The sequence below is a fragment of the Protopterus annectens genome, chromosome 5.part0 (assembly GCF_019279795.1).
Source record: "Protopterus annectens isolate FY-2018-M chromosome 5.part0, PAN1.0, whole genome shotgun sequence".
In the NCBI taxonomy this organism is placed as follows: Eukaryota; Metazoa; Chordata; order Ceratodontiformes; family Protopteridae; genus Protopterus; species Protopterus annectens.
Window position 1 is genome coordinate 278,514,769 of NC_056735.1, and position 24,834 is coordinate 278,539,602.

The 24,834-nt window shown below is 39.7% G+C and overlaps 1 protein-coding gene across 1 annotated transcript in view; it reads right to left on the minus strand.

Annotated features, from left to right (window-relative positions):
- The window catches only part of LOC122802152 (putative protein TPRXL), a 992,304-nt gene that overhangs the window by 282,919 nt on the left and 684,551 nt on the right, over positions 1-24,834 (minus strand). Inside the window, exon 15 of the mRNA XM_044071829.1 lies at positions 9,623-9,681. Within this exon, the coding sequence (XP_043927764.1) occupies positions 9,623-9,681 (59 nt within the window). The remainder of the gene's footprint in view (positions 1-9,622; positions 9,682-24,834) is intronic.

Sequence of the window (24,834 nt, forward strand, 5' to 3'; positions counted from 1 at the left end):
CCTGGATAGGTGCTTATTTAAGTACTAAAAACTGTTTTCCTCTAGACAAGTGAGGAAAGTTGAGTGCTGTAGTAATTTGTAGCTTATTTAGTGCTTACAACGAGTTCTGAACAAGTGCTGAACTCAAAGAAACAGATTTGAGTGCTAAAACTAAAAAACTGGATAGTTCTAAGGGAAAATTTAAAGAGCATACTTTATAGTGCCAGGAATACTTCAACCCTAGCTAAGCGGCGATGCATAAAGTGTATTTTTTTATATATAACAGTAGCAAATGAGCAAACTGATTTAAACAAATTAACCATTTAACCAATAAAAGCTAAAAACTGAGCCCCGTTCCAGCAGTCTTCAATCAGACAAGTTCTAACTGCACACTCCTGCCACTAGAGTGCAGGGGAACCTTCTCCAAAAAAAGATGGTCTGGATTAGTGCTCAGGTTATACAATGGAAGCTAGATTCAGCAGGTCTGAATTTAGTCTATCCTACAGCAAACAAGGTTTAGAAATTTCTGAAAGAAACAGCTCAAATAAGCAGGCACAGTAAGCCTTTAACCAGAAACTCCCAGCTCAGAAGGGCAGAAGAGGACAGCAACTGGGCTATAATGTGAGAACTTGGTGGAGGTGCCACCTTTTGCAAAGCAATGATGTAAAACATTTTTTACAAAGTTTGGGAATATAGTGTTCTGTTATTGTCCAGTTGATTAGAATGGATATAGGGTAGGAGATGACATCTGCAATGGGATGATAGCAACTGGCCTATAATTTGACAACTCAGTAGAGGTGCCACCTTTGTGCAAAGTGGTGATGTAGGAGACTTTCCAAAGTTTGGGAATGTATTGTTCTGTTACTGTCTGGTTAATTAAGCTGGATATAGGGAAGGAGAGGACATTTGCAGCTAGTTTAAGGAATTCATTTGGGAGTTGGTCAGCGGTGAGGAAAGAGGGTTTAAGTTTGGAAAGGAGTTTTTTAATGGTACAAGTTGGTATCAGGTTTATAGAGAAGAAATTGTGGCTGGTTTCCAATTCATTTGTGGCAGATAGTGGGGTATTGGTGTCATCTTTAACTAGTGATAATACTGAGTTAATAAAGTGTTTGTTAAATCGTGAGGCTATGCTCTCAGTGGTGTTAGTTGTGGTTGGGGCTGGGGTTGTGGAGTGAGCAGGTTTTGGCATTAGACTGACTGCTCCCCAGTATTTCTGTGGATTATTTTGGTGCTTTTGGTATATTGTAATATAGTACTGTTTCTTGTTAATTTTAATTCGCTTTTTGGCTTGCTTCACGTTATGTCTCTTTCATTGAGGAGCTTTTTTGTGGTGAACTATGATATGAGTTTTGATTTTACAAGTATCTTTCTAAGAGAAGCTAAACTTTTTAGGATAGTGAGGAATTTTTCATCGAAATATTGAAAGTTAAGTCAAGGTGAATGTGTTTTAATGGGGACCAGTTGCATTTTTGTAGGAGAACTTTAAAGATGTCAGAGGAGAACTTTCTTTTGTTGTGGATACATTTGTAAAGGGTATTTTTTGGGGACTAGTCTTAGGAGGTATATGGGTAGATGATCACTTAGGCTGTCTGGCAAATAACTTTATTTGTAACAGAGGATGTGTTTGTTTGTAAGAATCCAGTTGAGGCACTCACAATGCAAAAAAAAAAAAAAAATTATCAGTAAGGTGTTTTACCTTTCCTTTCTCTATCACAATGTTTAGTTTTGGCCAATTTGGAAAAAGGGGGTTGAAATGTGTCTAAATCCTAGATTATTAGAAGAGCAGGAACTTTAGAGGTTGTTAGAGTTGCTATGCTACAGTAAATGCAGTTTGTGGGTAGGGCTGTGTACAGTTAATGTAACCGGGCTTTTTAATGGAGTGGGGGGCATATACCTTGCTGCCGACCCAGGCAGAGTATTCTATAGTTCAAAAAATACAGTCAGGGATGTTCTTGTCTTCAGACAGAGCATTAAATTAGCCTTATATGGTTATTTTCATTAGTTGCTTTTGTGTCCGATACGTTTCCATTTCTTAGGCTTACACAGATGAAACTGACACAGTAACAGAAAGAAAGAATCAGGGCTATCTTTGTATTTTGTCGCAGGGGAGATTTTTGCAGAGAGGGGGATATAGGGCTAGCTATAAAGAGATAAAAAAGTATATGGGAAAAAAGGAAGAAGTATTACCTGCTAGAATATAGTTTGAGGTATTAACATTAAAAATAGCTTTAGTTGCTCTAGAGTAGACACCACATGTCTCAAGTAATTACTGTTATACAGTTATATAACTGAGTAATCTAAATAGCAATTAGCAACAGTTATTAAATTCAGATTTCTAGTCTTCATACAGATAAACCACAATTAATTCAGTTTTCTGGTCCACATACAGGAGAAAACTCCCCTATGAATTGATGATGCATAGCCAGGTTATATGGTAACAAACAAACAGGTGCCAACAATTAATTCTCCTATGTTGTCTGTATAAAGGACATTCACTAGGTTAACAGGTCCTAGATTCAGCATAATTATCACAGGCAGGTCTTGTAAGTACAACTGCTGATATACGTATGGATTAATAAAGCCCACAATTCATATTAATTAGCACATATATGCGTATACTATTATCTTACAATTGCCATTTTTGGGAGAAGAATGCTGTACTAAGTTAGTAAGTCTGCTGTACTAAGTAAGTCTTCCTCCTCCACTAGAAGTATAGTCACACACTGGAGTGCTTTTAAGTGTTTTCTCAGGAGCTATAATTTGACTAGAAACCCAAAATAATTGATAACTATCTTAAGCAAAGAGACACGTACCCCTTTTTTAGTCATTGAGTGTAGATCAGATCAATCAGTAACATTGAAGCGAGTGTCTGATTCTTCTCCACCTTTCCAAAGAGGACATTCCAGGTATGCATGCTGACTAGTCACAAAATGATGTACTGATGAACTGGACTCATCCAAGAAGTCACAGAGACTCAGGAAGAAGGTGATTTAAGGAACTTAGAAAGCTGGCATAACACCACCCAAAAAAGAAGCACCTGTGGGAAAGGGCTCTGCCATATAAAAATGCAGCTGAAAAATGAGGCCCAGGAGCTGCTGCTGCTTCAACCTGCTGGGGATTAAAGTCCGCAACATGGAGTCAGACATACAGGAATCCTGATGATGCTGCTACAATTTTCCAAGTGAACCCAGTGAGTAGTCAAGGGCACAGAGTGGTGACACAGAAAAGGTACTGTGTACTGGATTAGTCACCCCTTATCCAAGTTAGAGAACCTTATAGCCAGGGAAGAGCAATGAGATGATGGAGGGGCAAGTAATGGCCAAGGGAAGCTCAAAATGAAAGAGACGTGGCCAAATACTGCTGGTACAAATGGAAGGAACCCAAAAGAAAAGCGGCCAAACACTGGTGGTCTAAATGGAAGGAACCCAAATGAGAAGTGGCCAAACACTGCTGGTCTAAATGGAAGGAACCCTGAATGACATGGACTGATCTGTAACTACTCCATGGCTGCAGATGCAAGTCTAACAGAAATAAACCATAGAGAAAAAGAGATGGTGCAAACTATAACATATGGTTATAGCAGGGTTAAAACAATCTGCAGTTTCATTTATTCACTCTTCCACAAATGAGGCCTGAAATCCATGGAAAAAAAACAAGCCACAGCACATTTTTCCAAAAAATGGGAGAAGCAGAAGTAGAAGGCACTCTAGTCCTACAAGACTTGAGAAAAAGTGGGCCTAAGACTGTAGTCAGACAAATCATACAGAAGTGGTTGTTTATGCCTGTTCTGAAAAGATTTAACTAGACAAAAGTATCATCTATGCCATTCCTTAAGGTGCTATGCATCTCAAGACTAAGATATCCCCCACAAAAGAATGACATTGAATTGCCTGTATGATAAGCAAATCAGTAAGTCAGAGTGCCCAGAGGAGTAAGCTGTAAAGATCTATAAGGGAGAGTGTCTTTGAAACAATAAGGGAAGCAGAGAACCACCCATTCTCTAGAAAGGAGACAAGATTGGGGTACAGCTGCAAACAATTGTGAAGACCACCACGTCATGGCAATGTAGATGACAAAGCCATTTCAAATAGGGTCACTACTGACAACAGCAACATCAGTGAAAGACAATAATGCTGCTGATGACAATGTTTATGACATTTTCTCAAATGGAAAGCAGCAATGACAAGACACCCAATGTCAGAGCCATCATACCAGATGATGTGTGACAACGACTAAGCTATTTCATTGGCTGAAGTGATGTGAAGATAGCTAAAGCCAGTGGAATTACGGTTCATGAAATGACTGAACCCAGCTACCCTTATAAGAAGCAAGGAGAGTTTCTCCAAAGGCATGGAGTATGTCCTTATCAACAACAGAGAAACAGATGATCAGCAGGGAGAAAACTGTCAATGAGTGTTGTTCCGATGATGATCTGGTTGAAATTCATTTGTAGAAAGTGAAACACACACAGCTGCTTCCAAAGAAATTGTCAACATTGCCAATGTATATAGTGAATAAGAACACAATTTCTTAACTAAGAATATTAATAAAGCCCTTGTTTTCTTCATTCAGTAGTTGCATGCATTCTTCTTGCATATAGAGCATGCAGAAAAAATGGATTTGTTATGTAAACCTTTGAGAAGATGGACATGCTAAGATGAGAAGACCTAAAAAAACTAAACAGGGTGAGATCACATCTTGTAGGGGAGAGGAGTGCCCCACAAACAAAAAAAGTAGGCACTACGGAAGTTAATATGAACTGCTCAGAAAACTGAACAGTAACAGTGTACAAAAATGGAAGGAAAACATACAGAAACATAAACAGGTGCAGTGGAGTGCACCTCTTTCAGCAGATGAAAAGAGAACAAAAGATAGCAGGGCCTTTTCCATGTACTCTTCACTCCAGAGAAGTCAAAGAATGGATGAAATAAAAAAAAGCTTAGAAGACAGAAGGATCCCTCTGATGATGTGTTAACTGCAGAGATGAACATGCTTCTGACTTTGTAGTCCATAACATTCTTTTTTGGAAACTGAGTAGCCATTTTGGCCATTGAGTAACCCTTAGAGATCTGTGTTGGTCAGATACTGGGCCAGTGTCTATAAACTTGCTGAACATCTGGTGTAATTAACATGTAATATTATTGTTGCCTCATATACTGCAATTAATTTGCTTTGTAGAGCACTGTTATATCACTGACTGCATAATATTCCGATAATTGGGTCTAAGTTCCTGCACATGTACTTAGCAATTTCAAAGAAACATCACTCGCTATTTAGAGTGCTCAGTGCCCACAAACACATTAGAAAATGTGCTGTATGCACATTGTATTCTGTACTCTTAAGTATTATATCAAACGAAACAGTTTCTATCCTGTCATGCTATAATTTTTGCTTTTCTAATGTAGTTTTTGTATTATATTGTCATGACAGTTTCTCTTTGGAATTCACTGAATGTTGATTATGCCCACCAGATAAAAAAACTACATCAAATAAGCAGCTGGGAAATGAATGCTGCATAAAAAACACTACAAAATTACATTGTTACATTTCTTGAGTTAGGAATGTATAAATGTATTGAAGTCTGCATCCCAAGTCTAAATCACTGATTAAAGAGGCCTTTAGCTCTTTGTACAGTTTACAACTTCAAAGCTTTCTGAAGCAGCTGAATTTAATTCTGTCTGGGCCATTTTACCTTTACCTACTATCATGTTTTTACAAATGACTTGTTTGCGGTCAACATTTTATCTGTGATATATTGGTCATATTTGATTCTAAACATAACTACTTGATTCTAAATCAGTTTTGCTATTTTCATCTTAGACTGCCTTTGAAATAAGGTTGGCTTTTTTATTTTTATTACCCAAGCCTGTGACATTTTTTGGCCATAACTGCTGGAGATATGGGTAAAATAAGTTCTTCTGTAGCTGACAGTTACAACTAACCCAAACCTTCGAATCTGTACTGATTATTATTATTATGTTTATCTTCTCAGTTGCATTTTGGAAAGTGTAAGAAAATATAAATTATTCCATTAATTTTAATATTTTATTATTGTTGCTTAAATATATTCATATACATCAGTCATGAGTTTCCTTAGAAGATCCATAGCTTTAAGCAGAAGCTAAAGAATAAGTGACCATACCAGGTTCAAAAGCTTAAGCAACTGGTGGAAATGATGGCAAACCAAGAGCACTACCCGTCCACAATTTATCCAACAGCTCTACCACTCCCCGGTTTATCCAAGAGCACAGTACCCCTCACAATTTATCCAAGAGCACTACTAGTCTGAGCACTACCCCTCTGCAATTTATCCAACAGTATTACCCCTCCATAATTTATCCAAGAGCACTACATTTCCACAATGTATTCCACAGCACTACCATATCACAATTTATCCAAGAGTGCTACCCATCCACAATTTATCCAGGAGCCTTACCCATCCACAATTTATCCAAGAGCACTCCTCCTTCACAATTTAGCCAAGAGGAATACCCATCCACAATTTATCCAACAGCACTACCACTCCACAATGTATGCAAGAGCAATATCCATCCACAATTAATCCAACAGTACAACCCATCCACAATTTTTCCAACAGCACTACCCATTCACAATTCATCCAAGAGCACTACCAGTCCACAATTCATCCAAGGGTGCTACATCTCTACAATTTATCCAACAGCACTACACATGCACAATTTATATGTTGTGTTGTTCTTGCATAATTCTGTACATGGAGGCATCCACTGTGGAGACTAAAGATAAGATACAAGTCAAAAGAGTGGAGATCACTTTGGACTCTCACACATGATTTATTAATGTACACAAATAAGGGTTAACTTACAAGGGCTTATTTGGGGATCTTACTAAGGTCTTTGAACTTGCAAACCAAATCCTCCTTCTACAGAGCATTTTGGACATAGAAATCAACATACATTTGTGGTTCAAAGACTTTATGCCAGACAGACTCTTCACCCTTATTGGAATACCACAAGGCTCTGTACTTGCTCCACCTTTTGTTCTTCTATCTTTATCAGCAAACTCTAGCATGAGACTCCCTTATGCCTTTGATCCTATATGGTAGTATTCAGACTTGACCCCTTCTCACTCAGTCATGCAAACCAAACTTCAAAACGACATTTACTTGCTAACCTGCTGATTAACATAACACAAACTTCTACTCAACCCCAATAAAACAAAAAGCATATTGTTGGTACATATCAAAAATCCCTAAATCTCTATTAACCCCTGAAATTAAAGACAACAAAAACACTTACTGAAACTTCAGCAACTCTGAAATACCTGAAGTATCTACCTATACCAGACTCTCATCTTCCAAACTGTCATACAAAAACATAAATAAAATTCAGTCCCTACCATTCTGGGCCTGGAAATTTTCTCCTTACTTTTCAAAACCATCTTCAGTTGCTATTGGTAAAAGAATGCTTCTAGCTCAACTGGAACATGACCTTCCAATCTTAGCTGCTTCCTCCAGCAAAAAAACATGCCCACTCAATAGACAATGTCTAAAACAATATGCAGCTCATCACACACTCCTTCTGCAAGAAAGTTACTGTTTCCCTCTAAATAAAGCCAAATAGTTACAGGTAAAGTAAAAAGCTTGGCTCAAACTATGCTGGAAACAGTTTCTAACCTTACACATTAGCTTTAAAAAAAACTTCTTTCAATGACCTACTCTAAAAACTCCCAAAGCCAAGCTATATTGGAAAAACACATTTTCAGTTCTTGTACCTAAACTATAGGAATCTCTCTTGTACCATTTAAAATATCTATCCTCTTACATCAGCTTTAGGACACAGTTCTAAATGCATCTCCACAAACAAGCCCAGTGTTAAGTGCTTTCAAACTAGTCACATGACCTAATTTCTTTTATGCTTCCCAGTCACTCCTCCAACTTGCTCATCTTCCTGTACCTCTGCTCAAGAATTTAAGATGCACTGACTACTGTCCTTGTAAATAACTTGCCTATATATTCCAAGTCCCTTCTCTTTAAGAGGTAAATTTCTGACCTACTAACTGCAACTTTTATTTGTAACAGCAATGCACATACTGTACAATTCATTATTTTCTCTTCTACCTGAAAGGGTTCAGCAAATGCTTTCTTGTCCATTGTATACAGATTTTACTTATGTCTGTAAATGTTTCCTTTGTCTGAAGTTATCTCACTGAGATCAGTGGACTACCCTAGTAACAAACTTGATTCAAATAAATAAATGACTAAAGCATACCTATATGGCTTCTGAATGGTTCACAGTGCAGTAATTTAGATGACTACATCTGTTCAACTATTTTTATTCTGGTGAAAGCTGAGATATTAATTATATGTTTGCTGGGGTATTCCCCCAGTACTGTGGGTGTAAGGAATGACAATCACCAAAATGGTAACTTCTTTATCAATGAACTTTTGGATTTTCGTGCTACTGATTCATTCTTCTGCAACATTTATAGTCCACTATAAATAACTCTGCAATGACCCAAGCCAAGCTCTTGCCAATATTTATAGTAAATGAGGTTTAGATTCCACTTAATGAAAAATCAACAATTAAAGAACAAGCTTGTGCAAGTAAACAGATCAAATAAACTGCAGAATGCCATAAGTGTAAATGAATGCTAAAAGCAGAGAACTGTAAAGTATTGCAAAATTAAAGCAAACTATTCCTTAATGCGATGCAGTCCTTCTTTAATACTAATAGTAAGAAACCCATTCTTGTACTTCATGTTTGCTTTATTTCTCAGTATTTTTGGGAGCTTAATCTTCTATTTACATATCTAACACTGACAGGAATGAAAGCTGAGCTGTATTAGATAAACCTGCAGATGCTATGACTTGGAATCTATGTTTACTAGTAGCCCATATTAATCATAAGCATCAAATACAAGAGGGATAATACACAACAGGTTCACTATGATGTGGAATGACAGCATCTGGAATAATCTTAGCATTCATTTTAGGTGGCAGAATCATTTGGGAAAACACAGTATGGAATGAATAATGCTAAGGTGATATAGTTGTACAAGTTATACATATGCAAAATACACTGTACGCTGCTGTCAATCCCCCCAACACCTCTTTACGTGTCTTTATCTAAATCTTTCAGCCTTCTACCAATACTCTCTGTTAATAGAAACAATATCATATACCTATTACCAATCTTGCTCTGTTTTCTGAAATATTATGACATACTAGGGTGAACCTAAGTCCAACTCTTTTTTTTCTCTCTAAACTCTCATCTGCTGTTCTCTCAGCATTTTTATTTTCGTATATACTTCTGTTACTGTAAATATGGGCAGTGATATAACTATGTAATTTTTCTTGCATTTTAATGTATGATATAACTATGTAATATTCTTGTTTTTTTTAAATTTAGGCATGTTAATATCTCTACTAAAAATGGGCCTTTGGCTCAGCTGGACTAATTCGGTTAACAAATGACAAAGTATACACTGCAAATGTTCACTTTGCCACATGAAACTCAAACACAAAATGCTTTACTGTTCACAGATCTGTTTATTACCTCCTGATAAATATGAAGATGATATTCATAATTACTTAAGTACAGTAACTTCTCTCATCTCAGAGTATTTGATTAGATAATATTCCCAGAGACAAGAATATACTTACATATTCCAAACTTTTCCCTTGGTTGTTTGAAGTGACATTAAAGCAGGTTAAAGAAGGAACTGTAAAATATGAGACATAATGTTAATATTAACATGTTGTGCATTTTAAAGTGATAGTTTCAGTCTTCTAAAAATGATAAAAGATATCCTGATGCTGTTTTAAAATCTGTAGTTAAAATAAAAGATAACAGCTTCCTGATTCAGCAACAACCAAACAAATGACAGTCAGACGCACGGCAATCATAAAAACTTTAATAAAGAAGTGCGAGTAGGTAAGCGCTTTCACCACTGCAAGTGGCTTCTTCAGAACATATAACTCACAAGAGCAAAGACAAACACTATAGATAACATAAGCTACTCACTTTTTAAATTAACAAATAAAATGCACAGCAGTCACAATATTTCATTCATTCAGTGCTAAATGTGTGCCTTCCTTCATTATCAGCTGATAAAAACAGGTAAAACATGCTACATTATCAAATTCAGGAAGCAAGCTCTTAAAACAAAAGAATTCATATATTGCATGCATCAAAATTCAGAGTTGCTACAGCTATAAATACACAGCACAAACAAAAGCATATAACAGCAGAGAAAAACATTTAAATAAGTAACATCAGCTACTCACTTTCTACTTTAAAATAAGCCAGTAAATAGACAGTATTTCACTCACTCAGTACTGAGCCTCTGTCTTCCTCTATTATCAGCTTCACAAAGGAACTGAAGCATACTGTATCAAGTTCAGAAAGTGAGCTCTTAAAGAAAAAACACTCACATATTGCATGCAACAGGATTATTCAAAATTGCTGCAATTATAAATGCACAGTATAAACAAGCACCAGAATGAGTATTGCAGTCATAATCACATCCATATATAAAATACATAAATAATAAGAACAATAAAAGCAAAAGAAAGGCAGCCTATTTAGGTATACCTCTCTTATTCAGAACTGGCTTGATGGAAACTACCCTACTGAGCCCCGACCCCAGATCAGCTCTAAGCTTAAGGATCCAGCGAAGCTCTGCTCCTATCGTCTTATTCTCAATGTCTCCTAAACTGACAGTGGCTCCTATACTTTCAATGACCCTAAATTTAAACACATGCTTACCTTTATTAGCTAACACATATCTAGATATAGCACTATTACTGCTGCCTATGTGTATTCCATAGAGGTGTTCTCTTATTTGTTCTCTTAGAGCACATCCCGTCTTGCCCACATAAAATCTTTCACAACAATGACACTGCCCTAAATAGACTATGTGCCTAGTGGCGCAAGTGGCCCTAGGAGTGAAGTTATACTCCTTACAAGTATCCAGATGTAAGAATGTGTACACAGTTTCTATATGTTGGCAAAAACCACACTGGGCATAAAGGAATGCCCCAGCCGGCCCACCTGGACTCTTAATTTCCCTATATGGATAGCACAGCAATCTTTTCAAGGACATACAATTCTTATAACAGAAATGGGGGATATTCCCCACCACTCTAGCAATCTTTTCATCCATCAACAATAATGACCAGTGTCTCTCAAAACCTTTTTTGATCTTATCTACATTATTAGTGTAAAACTTCAGGACTCTCAACAGTTCCATTCTTCTCTTCATGAATAGTTTGATCGATATTACTAGAAGTTGGTCTATTAGAAATGTATGGTTTAGCTCAACCTTCATGTAGCCTACCAACTTGTGTAAGTATAGGCGTAAAATCTGAACCTCTATAACCCAGATCACTCAAATCTTGACACAAAGTATCCCTACCTCGCCTGTAACTTTCCTCAGCATTGTATAATCTGGACATCCTCATCCCCTGCCCCTTGACTATGTTATTAAATATCTGTTTTGGATGCATACTTTGCCTATGTAACATCATGTTCCTATGGCAGTCCTTTCTATACAGACATAGGTTAATGTGAGATCCTCCATGCTTGGTAACATGCACATCTAAGAATCCAATAGACGTATCAGAGTACGTCAAAGTGAGTCTCAAAAATTCACTAGATCTGGGCAGTTCCTCCACAAATTCATGTAAACTATCAGCTGTATGCCTCTAAAGCAAAAAAAGTCATCAACGAAACGGCGATAGAACAACACATTCCGAACAAACATTTCCATGTTAAATACCACATCCAATTCCTATTTTGCCACTACTGCATTTGCGTAGCTATTACACAACACGTGCCCATTGCTATGCCATGTTTTTGAATGTAGTAACCATTATCAAAGACAAAGGCATTATTGTCCAGAACCACATCCATGAAAGTACAAATTAAACCAACAAGTTTCTGTCCATACCCACTATGATTGAGCAGATACCTACATAAATATTCAACACCTTGCATATTCAGTATAACCGTGAACAATGACACAACATCCATTGTCACTAGTAAACATTCACTCAACCCACCATATGATTTCATAAAATCAAACAAATCTTGTAGGAACTGCTAAGTGCCCTTTAACACAACTGTTGACTTATCTAATATAGGTCTCACATGTTTTTCAACAAAAACTGAGAAGGGTTCAGTAACCCAACCCTTTCCTGCCACAACAGGTCTGAAAGGTGGTACTATGGGGTCTTTATGAATCTTAGGGAGACCTTGAAATAACGGCACTATCGGTGCATCAACTGTCACAAATTGCATCAATTCCACAGAAATGGAATAACCAAGTAAGCAATCATTAAAGAGAATCTGCAGCTCCCTACATATGCCTTCAATCCTTCTAACATCAATTCTTTCATAGACATCAGTATCAGTTAACATAGACATATAGGAATCATAATAAAAACTACTATTCATAACCACTATTATACCACCCTTATCTGCAGGGCGGATGACTATAGTCTGGTCACTCTGTAACCTATTCAATGCTGCATGCTCACAATAGTTTAAATTAATAAAACATCTCCCATCCTGTCTACTGTTAAATACCGTATGAAGCTCATCTTCACATATTTTACTGAAAGCCTCCAAAATAGGGTGATTCACAGGCGCAAAATTGCTGAGCTTCTTAAACCCACTTCAACCCCCCATTTCACGCTCAGGAAAAGACATTTTCAACATTACATTTCTAATAAACAGTTTTAAATCAATAATAGTGTCCGAAAGGTCCGCTGCATGAGCAGGAACAAATGAAAGACCTTTATTAAGAACAGCAAGTTTAGTCACATCCAATGTCCTATCTGATAAGTTCCATACTAAATTCTGAGGATCCCACATTCTTTTCAGGGTGTGAAAATTCATTGGCTCTTTTGGTTCTTTCCTTTTCGTATATCCCCTGCTTCTGGACTGATTCAAGCTTCTTCTGTCCTCCCCTCGAATAGGACAAGGTGGTTTCGGAAATCCCTGCTGATGGAACACAGGAAACTCCTTTCGCCTCACCACCATGGGATCATATTGTTGCTCAATTTCAGCAATGCAAGAACCCTCTAAAGTATTTATTGAAACATTCTTATCACCTAGAGCATCTGGGGGTAAGGATACCCACTTTCCAGACTCCACATTCCCAACAGCCGCAATCCCTGATCCATTATTAGTAGGGGTACTGTACACCTCTGCTTCTGACTGAGGTCTCCTTTTTGCATCAGGCTCAGAGGCCTTCCTTTCAGTCCTCTGTTCAGTCCTGGGCCATGAAAAAACATGTCTCAGCCTAAAATCGGACAAGTCTCTGTCCAACCTTTTCATTTTCTGGGCAGTCAATCGCCTCTAGCTTCCTGATTCAGTTTATCAGCTTGTTTACTGATTAAAGATAAATCACTTAGACCTAGAAGACCAGCAAATATATCACTCCCTAGAAATGCTCAAGTCTTTCCCTGGCATTCTTGAATTCACAACTTGAAGTTTCTTTTTCCTCACAAAGGCTGATTGTTTCCGCTTCTCTGTCAGCCATGTGATATATATATATATATATATAAAATCTATATATACTATTCACCGTAATAACATGTAATGAAATTTAACACATAAAACACAGCACTTCTGCTCTATGTCTAATGTGGTACTCAAAACTAATACAAAAGCAAAAAAAAAAAAATAATAGAAATATATTGAAGCAAATGTTTTGATTGAATGAAGAGAAATAAACTCCAGAACAGATATTTGAGCACGCTTTCGTTCTTTATTGTATAAGAACTTCTTCAGAAATAAATACAAATGTTAAAAACCTGGTATATGTGGACAAGTCATACAATGGAATTACAGGAACGGCCTATGAGGCAAATCTAATTAGCACGTAAAAAACTCTTCTTTAGGATGCATTTACAATCTTAGCAAGGTGATAAGCTGTGGAGGTTTGTAAACTGCAGCCAAGCACCTTAGGCAAACAAAGAAAAACTTGATTAAGCAGTACTCTGTTAGAAAAAATGTTACCAGTAGAGCTAAAATAGCAAGTGGCATAATTAAAGATAAAAAAATGCAGTTTTTTCACCAGAGTGTAGTAGTCTGCAAAGTTTAAGCAATACTCTGTTATAAAAAATGTTACCAGTAGAGCTAAAATAGCAAGTGGCATAATTAAAGATCAAAAAATGCATTTTTTTCACAAAGTAAAGCCTGCTGAGTGTAGTAATGTATAAAATAACTGCTGTTGGTAGCTTTGCATGAGAAGTGTATTTGTTGGAAAGGCAAAGTGTATACAAGACTGTCAGTCACATAACTAAAGTGGTGCAATGCTATCAGAGTGTAGTAGTCTGCAAAGGTTCACTGTAAAATAAAATAAAATGCTGCCCTTCTGTGTGGATCAACCTCAATTCTAGAGTCATGACTGTGGGTCATGCTAATGCCCGCACTTTCAGTCTACATTGTCCTTCTGTACGAAAGTGTAGTATTTTGTAAAATGCGCACATTCAGACATGTAGCTGCTTAAAAACTGCAGCCATTTGGTTTAAAGATGAAATCCTAAATTTAAACTGTTGACAGACCGACGGGAAACAAGAAACCATGTGCACTTTAAAATAAACTGCTACAATTCTTATAATAATTGACTTAGATAACATAAAACTACAATAAGCTGCTACTATTCTGAAATACATTGACTTAAATCTGGAGTCATAGTAATTTCCACTCCTTAAGTCCACTTTATTACTCTGTACAAACGAGAAGCATTTGAACCTGCAGAAAAGGTAACTTGTGAGACAGTAGAAGCGGACGGTAGAGTAGTATTATTTTGTAAAGTTCGGACCATCAGTCATGAAGCTGCTTAGCTGAAAACTGCCGCCACTTTATTGCAGGTGAAATTAAGTTTAAATAGCTGGCTATATTTGCCATTTTAAGGCACATTTGAGGTTTAAGAAGTCATTCAGGCCAGGAGTGGAATCGGCCCCCAACAGCAGTTGCCATCTGAGTTCCTTTAACTCAAGTAAAGTGGCATAGTCACCGAAGAAAATGTTTACCTGCTCTAAAACAAAAAAATTTAATTTTGTGAAAGACATACAATATATATATATATATATATATATACATATACATATATATATATATATATATATATATTTTTTTTTTTATTTCAGTCACTTCACAGCTGTTCTTCAGAACTCATCTTTATTTTTTCCAATATCTTAGAATTTATAGAGCTCCCTGAAGAGCTTTGATGTTCTGTAAATATATACCAGAATATGTGCATGTACCTAGTAATATCAGATATGCCTTGTGAAACTGTTTAAGCTAAAACCCACTGCCATTTTATTTGAAAGGGTGAGTTTTGCTGAACTGCAGAACTTTGATCATTTATTTTGTGTGGTCTGACTGGAATATGAAATGCTGGGCAAAAATTATTTCTGTCAAGTGTGATGAAAGAGGCACTGCTAGCACAGCTGTCCTTCAATGATGTTTTAAATATTTCCTGTGATTTTGAACATTGTCACTGTGAATTGATATTTAGTATTGTCTTGTTCTTTTATTATTTATTATTAAACATATTTAAACCTTTTATTGTGGGTGATCTTTTTAGAGATATTTACATTTTGAGAGTATTTGCATATTTATTTGGTGACACTGTGTGGGCCACTCCTAATAGCCTTGCCCTTGGTCTAACTACCATTTGTATTAGTATTAATATTACACAGTACAATTGGACACCCTTTGTTAAGGGCCTTAAGGTAGCTGGCAGGAGTATCTGGTGGCAGTCATAACTACCTTAGTCTGGGCAGAAGGGGGTATAGCTAGTAAACCTGTGCCAGCCTTTTCCAGGTGTGTGTGTGTGTGTGTGTGTGTGTGTGTGTGTGTGTGTGTGTGTGTGTGTGTGTGTGTGTGTGTGTGTGTGTGTGTGTGTGTGTGTGTGTGTGTGTGTGTATGTGTGTGTGTATGTGTGTGTGTCAGTGTAAATCAAATCTCAAGAGTGTGAAGTGTCAACTATTTGGGCAGGGACACAAAGCACTGGTTGGACAGAGAGGGTGCTGGAGGCCTTGGCTTGGACACTCAGCTGAGATCTCAACTCTACAGCTGTGCCAGTGGGGAGTCTTATTGGGGATCAGGAGAAACCAGGCCTGGGCTGACTGTGGTCTCTGTGTGCTGTTAAAGGAAATTGCACTTGATACAGAGAGCTGCATCTGGAAATTGTGTGTGTGTGTGTGTGTGTGTACCTGTTATCCTTCCAATGAACATCCCCCACAGGTGCCAGTGGTGAGGATTAAGGCTCCTTGATTACTGGCCCAATGGTGGGATGTCCACGTCACATATTGGTTGTCAGTGGTGAGTCATCACATCAGGTATTGGTATCAAAGTGTAATTTGGTATGCTAAATATTAAAGATGTGCATTAAATAAAATACTGCCCAACTATATACTCAGATAACTGGCTGTACCTCCCTTCTTGTTGGGTAATTGATGTAAGTTCTTAGCTTTCAATTGCAGCTTAGCAGGACAAGTGACAAATATGCAGCTTTAGTAGAACTTAAATCCAAAGTATAATCATTTAGCTATGTATCATTACAAAATTATCATTCAAGCCACAGACTGCCAATCATATTCTTCTGAGATCCCAACTTTATAGCTGTGTCATTGGGGAGTCTTACTGACAATCGGGAGAAACCAGCCCCGGACTGACTGTGGTCTGTGTGTGCTGTTAAAGGAAATTGCACTTGATGCAGATAGCTGCATCTGGAAATACTTTTGTGTGTACCTGTTATCCTTCCAGTGAACATCCCCCTGCAGGTGCCAGTGGTGAGGACTGAGGCTCCTTGATTACTAGCCCAGAGGTGGGATATCCACGTCACATATTGGCTGGTATGGTGGGTCATCACATATTAGCTGGCAGTAGTTGGAATACCACATCACATATTGGATTCAGTGGTGTGGATATTGAACTCCTGTAGCCTGTAAGGTGTAAACAGTGGTCACTAAAGAAGGTATTTGTACTGTCAAGCAGTCACACTGTAGACATTCAGAGTTTCATATCACAATATTTTTATTTTTGTTAGCTTAATTAGTTAGGGAGAGCAGGCAAGGATATCAGTAGAGGATTATGTTAAGCTGACAATGAGCCAGTTGTCTGACATGTGCCAAGCCAGAGGCCTGGTGCATGCCAACCTGACTAAATGGGAAATGACTGAAGCCTTATTCATGGCTGCGTCACAGACCAGCAACCAAGAAGACAGCCAGACTAGCCTTGGGGATTTACAATTCTTAGAAAATGGACAGTTCAACTTTTCCTCAGAGGACTTAAAAATCTGTCTGGAGTTAAGGAGACTTGAACTGGTAGTCAAACATTTGGAAATAGAATCAGCAGAGAGACTGTGGGGTTTGGAGGCTGAAGAAAATGAGAGACTGACATGTTTGGACGCTGAAGAAAATGACAGGCAGAGGCAACATGAAAAGGAAATGCTGACTCTTCGCCAGGGTCATGCAGGTAATGTGGAAGGGAGTAACAGTGCACCAGAAGCAATAAAGGTCAGTAAACATTTTACTCAATGCCAAGAAGGTGATGATTTTGATAATTTTATTCATATGTTTGAAGAGTATGCAAACAGTATAATGTTGACCGAGGGCTCTGGGTACAGTTCCTGACCCCTTACTCCAAGGTACAGCTGTAACTGCTGCTTCTAAATTGTCTGACACTGATTGCTTAAATTAGAATACAGCTAAAAATTGTTTATTGGAATGCTTTAAGTCAACACCTGAAGCTTACAGAAAAAAGGTTTGTGACAAGGCAGATGAAAGTGTGTGTGATTATATTGCTGGGTTAAGCATTTATTTTCATAGGTGGGTGAGTGGGTGTCCGGTCACCACTTTTGAAGGGCTGGTAGATCTTTTGGTGAAAATCAAATCTCAAGAGGATGTGTGTCAGCTACTTCGGCAGGGACATGAAGCAGTGGTGGGGCAGAGAGGGTGCTGGAGGCCTTGGCTTGGACACAGCTGAGATCTCAATTATACAGCTGCATCAGTGGGGAGTCTTACTGGGGATTGGGAAAAAACAGCCCTGGACTGACTGTGGTCTCTGTGTGCTGTTAAAGGAAATTGCACTTGATACAGAGAGCTGCATCTGGAAATTGTGTGTGTGTACCTGTTATCCTTCCAATGAACATCCCCCAACAGGTGCCAGTGGTGAAGACTGAGGTTTCTTGATTACTGGCCCAGAGGTGGGATGTCCATGTCACATATTGTTTGGCAGTGGTGAGTTGTCACATCAAGTATTAGTAGCAAAGTGTAATTTGGGGGTGTTTATTAAATCAACAAATGCTTAAAATAGTGAACATTGATTTATTGACCCTTTAAAAGTGAAAGCTTGAAAGCCCGAAGACATGGAGCAACAATTTTTTACCCAGGGGAAAAAAATTGCTGGGCTGTTTTCGGGACTTTGCCATTTCCTCCACTGTGGTGAGATCTCTGAGTTGGTATATTTAATTTGGAGGGGGGTGTAGGGGGCCAAATTTAGTGTTTTGAAGTTTTTTTTTTTTTTGTGGAACAGCAATTTTTTTCCCTGGGAAAAAATCGCTGTACTGTGTGTTCGAGCTTTCAAGCTTTCACTTTTAAAGGGTCAATAAGTCAGCATTCGCTGATTTAATATAGACCCTAATTTGGGATGCTACATATTAAAGATGTGCTTTAAATAAAATACTGCCCAAGTGTATACTCAGATAATTGACTGTACCGATCTTCCTGTTGGGTAATTGATGCAATTCCTTATCTTTCAATTGCAGCTTAGCAGGACAAGTGACAAATATGCAGCTTTATTAGAACATAAAACCAAAGTATAATCATTTAGCTATTTATGTATCATTGCAAAGGTATATTTCAAACCACAGAATCATATTCTTCCGAAAATAAGCCCATACAATTACTGTTGAAAGACATATTTCACATGTTGACAATATTTAGGATGATAATTTAAAAATAATAAAAAAAAAAGAAAGGACATGGAATAAAAAACATATGGAACCCCTTTAGTCACTAGCCCAGTTTTAGAAAATAAAGTTCTTCAGGTTTGTTAAAGAATTAATACATTATCTTGGACAGAGAGCTCAAGAAGTCCCATGTACCAATGATCTTTATTACAGCAATACATACAATAGTGATGAGTGCTTTGGTAAGATCAACAAATAAACAAACAGAGCTAACATGCACGATTAATCATTAATACAAGAAACAATACAGTCTAAGCACTAATAAAGCATAGTACCTGTACCACAAACTCTTCCAAAGGCTTCTTGGGCACCAACAAGTAGACCAGATTCGTCCAAATAACAAGGAAGCTGCTTAATAATGAGCCTCCAGAATACCTCAGCAAGACAGAACTGCATTGTATAGGCATAAAATTGTTAATATCATGAGGGCACAGCTTTCTTATACTCAAGTATCATCTGCTACCATACACACCACTCATAATAATGTATCCAGAACAGATGCATCAGACATAGTGAAAACCAGATATGTAGGTTGTAGGTTCAGGTAAATGCTAGCATGATGTCAGTGGTGAAGATCTTCACTTCAAAGCATCAAGGTTCTAAACTCAAGTCTGCTCTTTGGTCATTGTCCATGTGGAGTTGTTCATGCCATCCCCATGTCTTTATGGGTTATCTCTGAGTACTACAATCTCCTTCTACTTTCCAAAAGCATGCTGACTGGTAAGACTAGAAAATATGCATTACCTTTATCAGTGTGGCATGGATCCATAATTCTCAAGGTCTGCCTCCAGAATTAGTGACAAAGCAAAAATAATTTGGTGTGTGTGTGTGTGTGTGTGTGTGTGTGTGTGGGGGGTAGGGATGCTACAAATTGTTCAAATATTGGTACTATTAACTTAAGACGTCTTAAAAATGTTTTTTTTCTGCATGGATTGAGTAACGTTTTTGTCAAAATTAGGGGTGTCCCTAAAAATTAGGGACAGCTGAGAGGTATACCAGTATCATGGCCAAAATGGGTTATTAGTTAGGATCAGTTTCACTCTGAGTCGAGAGATATCAAAAGAGCAATAAACAAGAAGTAAACATAGCAACAAAGTGCATACGAATACAACAGTAACATATTCAATAATATGGCCGTGGTGGTGCAGTGGTTAGCAATGTCGCCTCACAACAAGAAGCTCTCCGGTTCTATTCTCAGTTGGGATGCCTTCTGTGTGGAGTCAGCATGTCCTCCCTGCAGTCGCCTGCATTTCCTCTGGTTGTTCTGATTTCCTCCCACATTACAAAGAGATGCAGTACGTGGATTGGATACACTAAAATTGGCCATAGGCAAATGTATGTGTGAATAAGAAGTTATGTACTTACCATAACGTTCCATGTTACTTGTCTTCTTCTCGCCTTCTTTCTTGCTGGATGGGTTCAGAGCCAAACCTTGGCTCTGACTCAGCCTAATACTAAAGCTCGAGAGCTATTTTTACTGGCTCGAGGCTAACCTATGTCCCATAATGCTAGGCGTCATATACCCAGATCTCATTTGATAGCTAACACTATGGACAAAACATGTCCCACCACAAGAAAGGATAAATCTATGAACTCTATACAACTATGAGCCCCACAGCCTGTCTTTCACCAGGGCTACCAAAAAGTGGACAAGAGCTCTAGGTGAAGGGGTAATCCTGGTGACAAAGAATGTCTCACCCAATACTCTAGATCTTTCCAGGCTAGGGGGATGGAGGGTGGGACGCAAGAAAGAAGGCGAGAAGACGACAACTAACATGGAACATTATGGTAAGTACATAACTTCTTAATGTTAAGTTGTCAATCTCGCCTTCATTCTTGCTGGATGAGACAGCGTCCCTAGCACCTTAGTCCTGGGTGGCTCAATGGAACAGTCTCTTGAGTACAGTGGAACCAAAATCAGCACAATTTCTGGAGGCAATATCCAGTTTGTAATGAGAAATAAAGGTATGAGGGGAGGCCCATGTGGCCGCTGAACAAATAGAATCCAAAGGTAACCTCACTTTAAAAGCAACTGAGGAAGCTAATGCTCTAGTTGAATGAGCTCTAGGTTTGGTAGGGAGCTCCTTATGCCTCAATTGATATATTAAAGTGATAAGAGAGGTCAACCATCTGGACAAGGTCACTTTAGAAACTGGAAGGCCTTGCTTCCCTTCTGCATAAGATAAGAAGAGTTGCTCTGATTTTCTCGTTAGTTTAGTTCTATCCAGATAGAAGCGTAGCTGCCGGTGAATGTCCAAGCAATGTAATCTTCTCTCAGCTCTGTCAGTGTAATTTGGAAAGAAAACTGGGAGATCAATGGTCTGATTGAGATTTTTTTCAGATAGAACCTTAGGTAAAAAGGATGGATTAGTCCTAAAAGCCACTCTATCTTTGTGAAAAACAAGATAAGGGGGGTGCACAGATAGTGCTTGTAGTTCCGAAACCCTTCTCGCTGAGGTAATAGCTACCAGGAAAAGTGTTTTCCAGGAGATCAGTTTTAACGAGCAGGAGGTAGCAGGCTCAAAAGGAGGCAGAATTAATGATGACAGTACCAAATTTAGATCCCACGGTGGAGGAGGGTCTTTGACTGGGGGCCTAAGTAATAGGGTACCCTTCAGAAAAGCTTTGCAGAGCTTGTGGGACATAATGCTGGATTCTGACAAGCCAACATGGAAATTTGCAATAGCCGCCAGCTGGACTCTGATAGTGGCTGAAGAGCCTTTTTGGAAAAGTTCCGCTAAAAAATCTAGAACTGTTTGGACTGGAGCAGTGAAGGGGTCAACTTCATTTTTCCTTGCCCAAATAGAGAAACGTTTCCATTTACTAGCGTACATCCTTCTGGTGTTAGACTTGTGAGAGGCAAGGATAATCTCACGTACTGACTGAGAAATTAAGGGAAGCCTGGCTAGGGTTGGAAGTGGAGCAACCAAGCTGTGAGGTTGAGAGATGAAAGGGATTGGTGCAGCCTGCCCGATTGATGAGTCAGAAGATCTGGCACTGGGACCAGATGCCAGGGCTGCTCCAGTAGGTGACGTTGTAGGAACGGAAACCAGATTTGTCGGGGCCAGTAAGGGGCAATGAGGATCACCCTGGATCTCAAGGCAGTTGCTTTCTGTACTAACTGAGTGATTAAGGGAAAAGGGGGGAAAGCATAAAGGAGACCCCGGGGCCAATCATGGACTAAAGCATCTCTGGGAGAGAGGCCCGGAAGAGGAAAGAGGGCGAAGAAGTCCTGACACTTGCTGTTTTGCGGGGTTGCGAAAAGGTCACAGCAAGGCTGACCCCACCTACTGAATATTTGATCCACTACTAGTTGGTTGAGAGACCACTCGTAGGGCATGAGAATGTCCCTGCTCAGCCTGTCTGCTATGACATTGGACTTTCCTGGAATGTGTTTTGCTATCAGAAACCGTCGAGAAGAGATCGCCCATTGCCAGAGTCTGAGCGCTTCCTGACAAAGAGGATAGGACCTGGTTCTGCCCTGTTTGTTGATGTACCATACTACGGACATATTGTCTGCCTGAATCACAATCGTCCCGGTGGGAAGAGAGTTCTGGAGGGCCTGCAACGCCAACAGCACTGCTCTCATCTCCAAGACATTGATGTGCAAGTGGCACTCTAATGGTTGCCATGTGCCCTGGACTGTCCTGCCCTGAAAATGCCCCCCCCCACCCGATCAGGGAGGCATCCGTTGTCACGGTGGCAACTGGAGGGGGAAGAACAACCGGTCTGCCTTGAAGCACCTGAGGTGAGACCATCCACCAAGCTAGGTGTCGTTTGCATGAACGAGTGATGAGAATATTGTGCGACATGGGACGCTGCTGAAAGGACCATTGGGAAAAAAGCATCCACAGTAGGATCCGCATATGAAAGCGAGCTAGGGGGAGTAAGGTGATTGTTGCAGCCATTAGACCCAGCGTTTTCAGTACAAGCCTGGCTTGGACTCTGTCCTCCTGTAGTAGGATTTGAACGTGACTGCGAATGTCTAATACTCTTTGTGTAGGTAGTTTTGCTGACAACTCCACCGTGTTTAACATGGCGCCTATGAAGGTAATATGCTGACAAGGTGACAAGGCAGACTTTTCGAAATTTATGGATATGCCTAGTGCTTTGCACGTTTGTACAGCGTAATCCCTGGCTTGAAGTAACTGGTGCCTGGTGGTGGCAGTAAGGAGCCAGTCGTCCAAATATGGAAACACCTGGAATCCTCGATGTCTCAGGTAAGCCACAACCACTGCCATGCATTTGGTAAACACCCTGGGGGCTGTGGTGAGGCCAAAGGGCAGGGCTCTGAATTGATAATGACTGGCTCCCAGCCGGAAGCGGAGAAACCTCCTGTAGCACCTGTTCATTTTTATATGGTAGTACGCATGCTGAAGGTCTATAGAGCACATCCAATTGTCCTGACCCAAAAAGGGAAGAATGGACTGTAGCGTGACCATCCGGAATTTTGTTCTTTGAACTGATTTGTTCAGTCTGCTGAGATCCAAAATAGGTCTCCAGTCCCCTGTCTTTTTTGGTACCAGAAGAATTTGGAGTAGATTCTGGACCCTTGTTGGTCTGCTGGGATTGGCTGGATGGCCCTTTTTAAAAGCAGCTTTGAAATTTCTAGTGCTGCTTGGTCTCTCAGACCGGGTGGAATGTCTGGAAGAGGCCCTTTTGGTTGATGTGGGGTGTGGATAAAGGGGATTTTGTAACCCTCGGATATGATCGACCGTACCCATCTGTCTTGCGTAAGAGAGCACCAGACTTTTGGGTACAGCAAAAGTATTCCCCCGACTGCCTCCGAAGGTGGACAATTGGGCAGCTCCTCAGGGGTGCTGAAAGGATTTGTCAGAGAACGATTCCCTGCTACCCTGATTCTGTGGACCCCCTCTGCCCCTAGGGCAGCGCCTGTTGTTGTTCCCTCCTCTGCCTCTGGAGGGAAGCTCACCATGCGTGTCCGGCAGAACTCCTTGAGGTTTGCGGAACCACATTTTCCCGCCCTTTTGACCCTTAGGATATGGTCTAGAAGGGTTGGAAAAATGGACTCCCACGGCAGAGAGAGTCTTGCCTTCTTGTTCACACCTGGTTAAGGTATCCTTCACTTGAGGTCCAAAAAGAGCAGAACCATCAAAGGGGGTGTTTGTGAAGGACGCTTTGAAGGGGTCAGCAAAATTGCAGAGCTGCATCCAGGCGTGTCTCCTTAGAGCAACACCCGTACCTGCGGCTCTACTCGCTCCATCGGCTGCATAAGAGATGAGCCGCATGGAAGAGTTAATGATAGAGTTCAGGGTCCCCAGCTGGGAGTTGATCTTTTCCTGAGACTCCACAGCTGCTGGGTCCTGCAATGTTTCACCCAGTTCCTTGAGAAGGTCTCTCTGAAGTCGGGTGAAAAGACATAAATAGTTCAGTGACCGCATGGCAAAGGTCGCTGAAGAAAACATCTGCTTGCCATACCTATCCATAGTCCTAGATTCCTTATTAGGAGGATGGACAGGTACTGAAGGGTCAGCCAACTCTTTCTTAGTGGCTGCCGCCACCACCATGGCATCCACGGGAACACCCTTAGAGAGAAACTGTTTGTCTGTCGGGGCAGTAATAAATTTAGTGGGCCTCCGGGGAGTTGGTTCCATCGTATCTGGAGACGTCCACGCTTTCCGAGCCACCACCTCCATAAGTGGGTCAAAAGGCGGGGACACCCAGGAGGTGGAAGGGTGAGAACCGAACGCATCCAGGTACACCGACTCATCCTCGGATGGGTTAAGGGCAGACCAGTTCCCCCACTGTTTGAGGATCTCTAAGATGTCAGAAAAGGAGACATCCTCAAAGGGGGATCTTGGGGACCCTTCCGAATCATCCAGGTTGGTGTCAGATGTCACTGACTCAGGAGAGTCAACATGT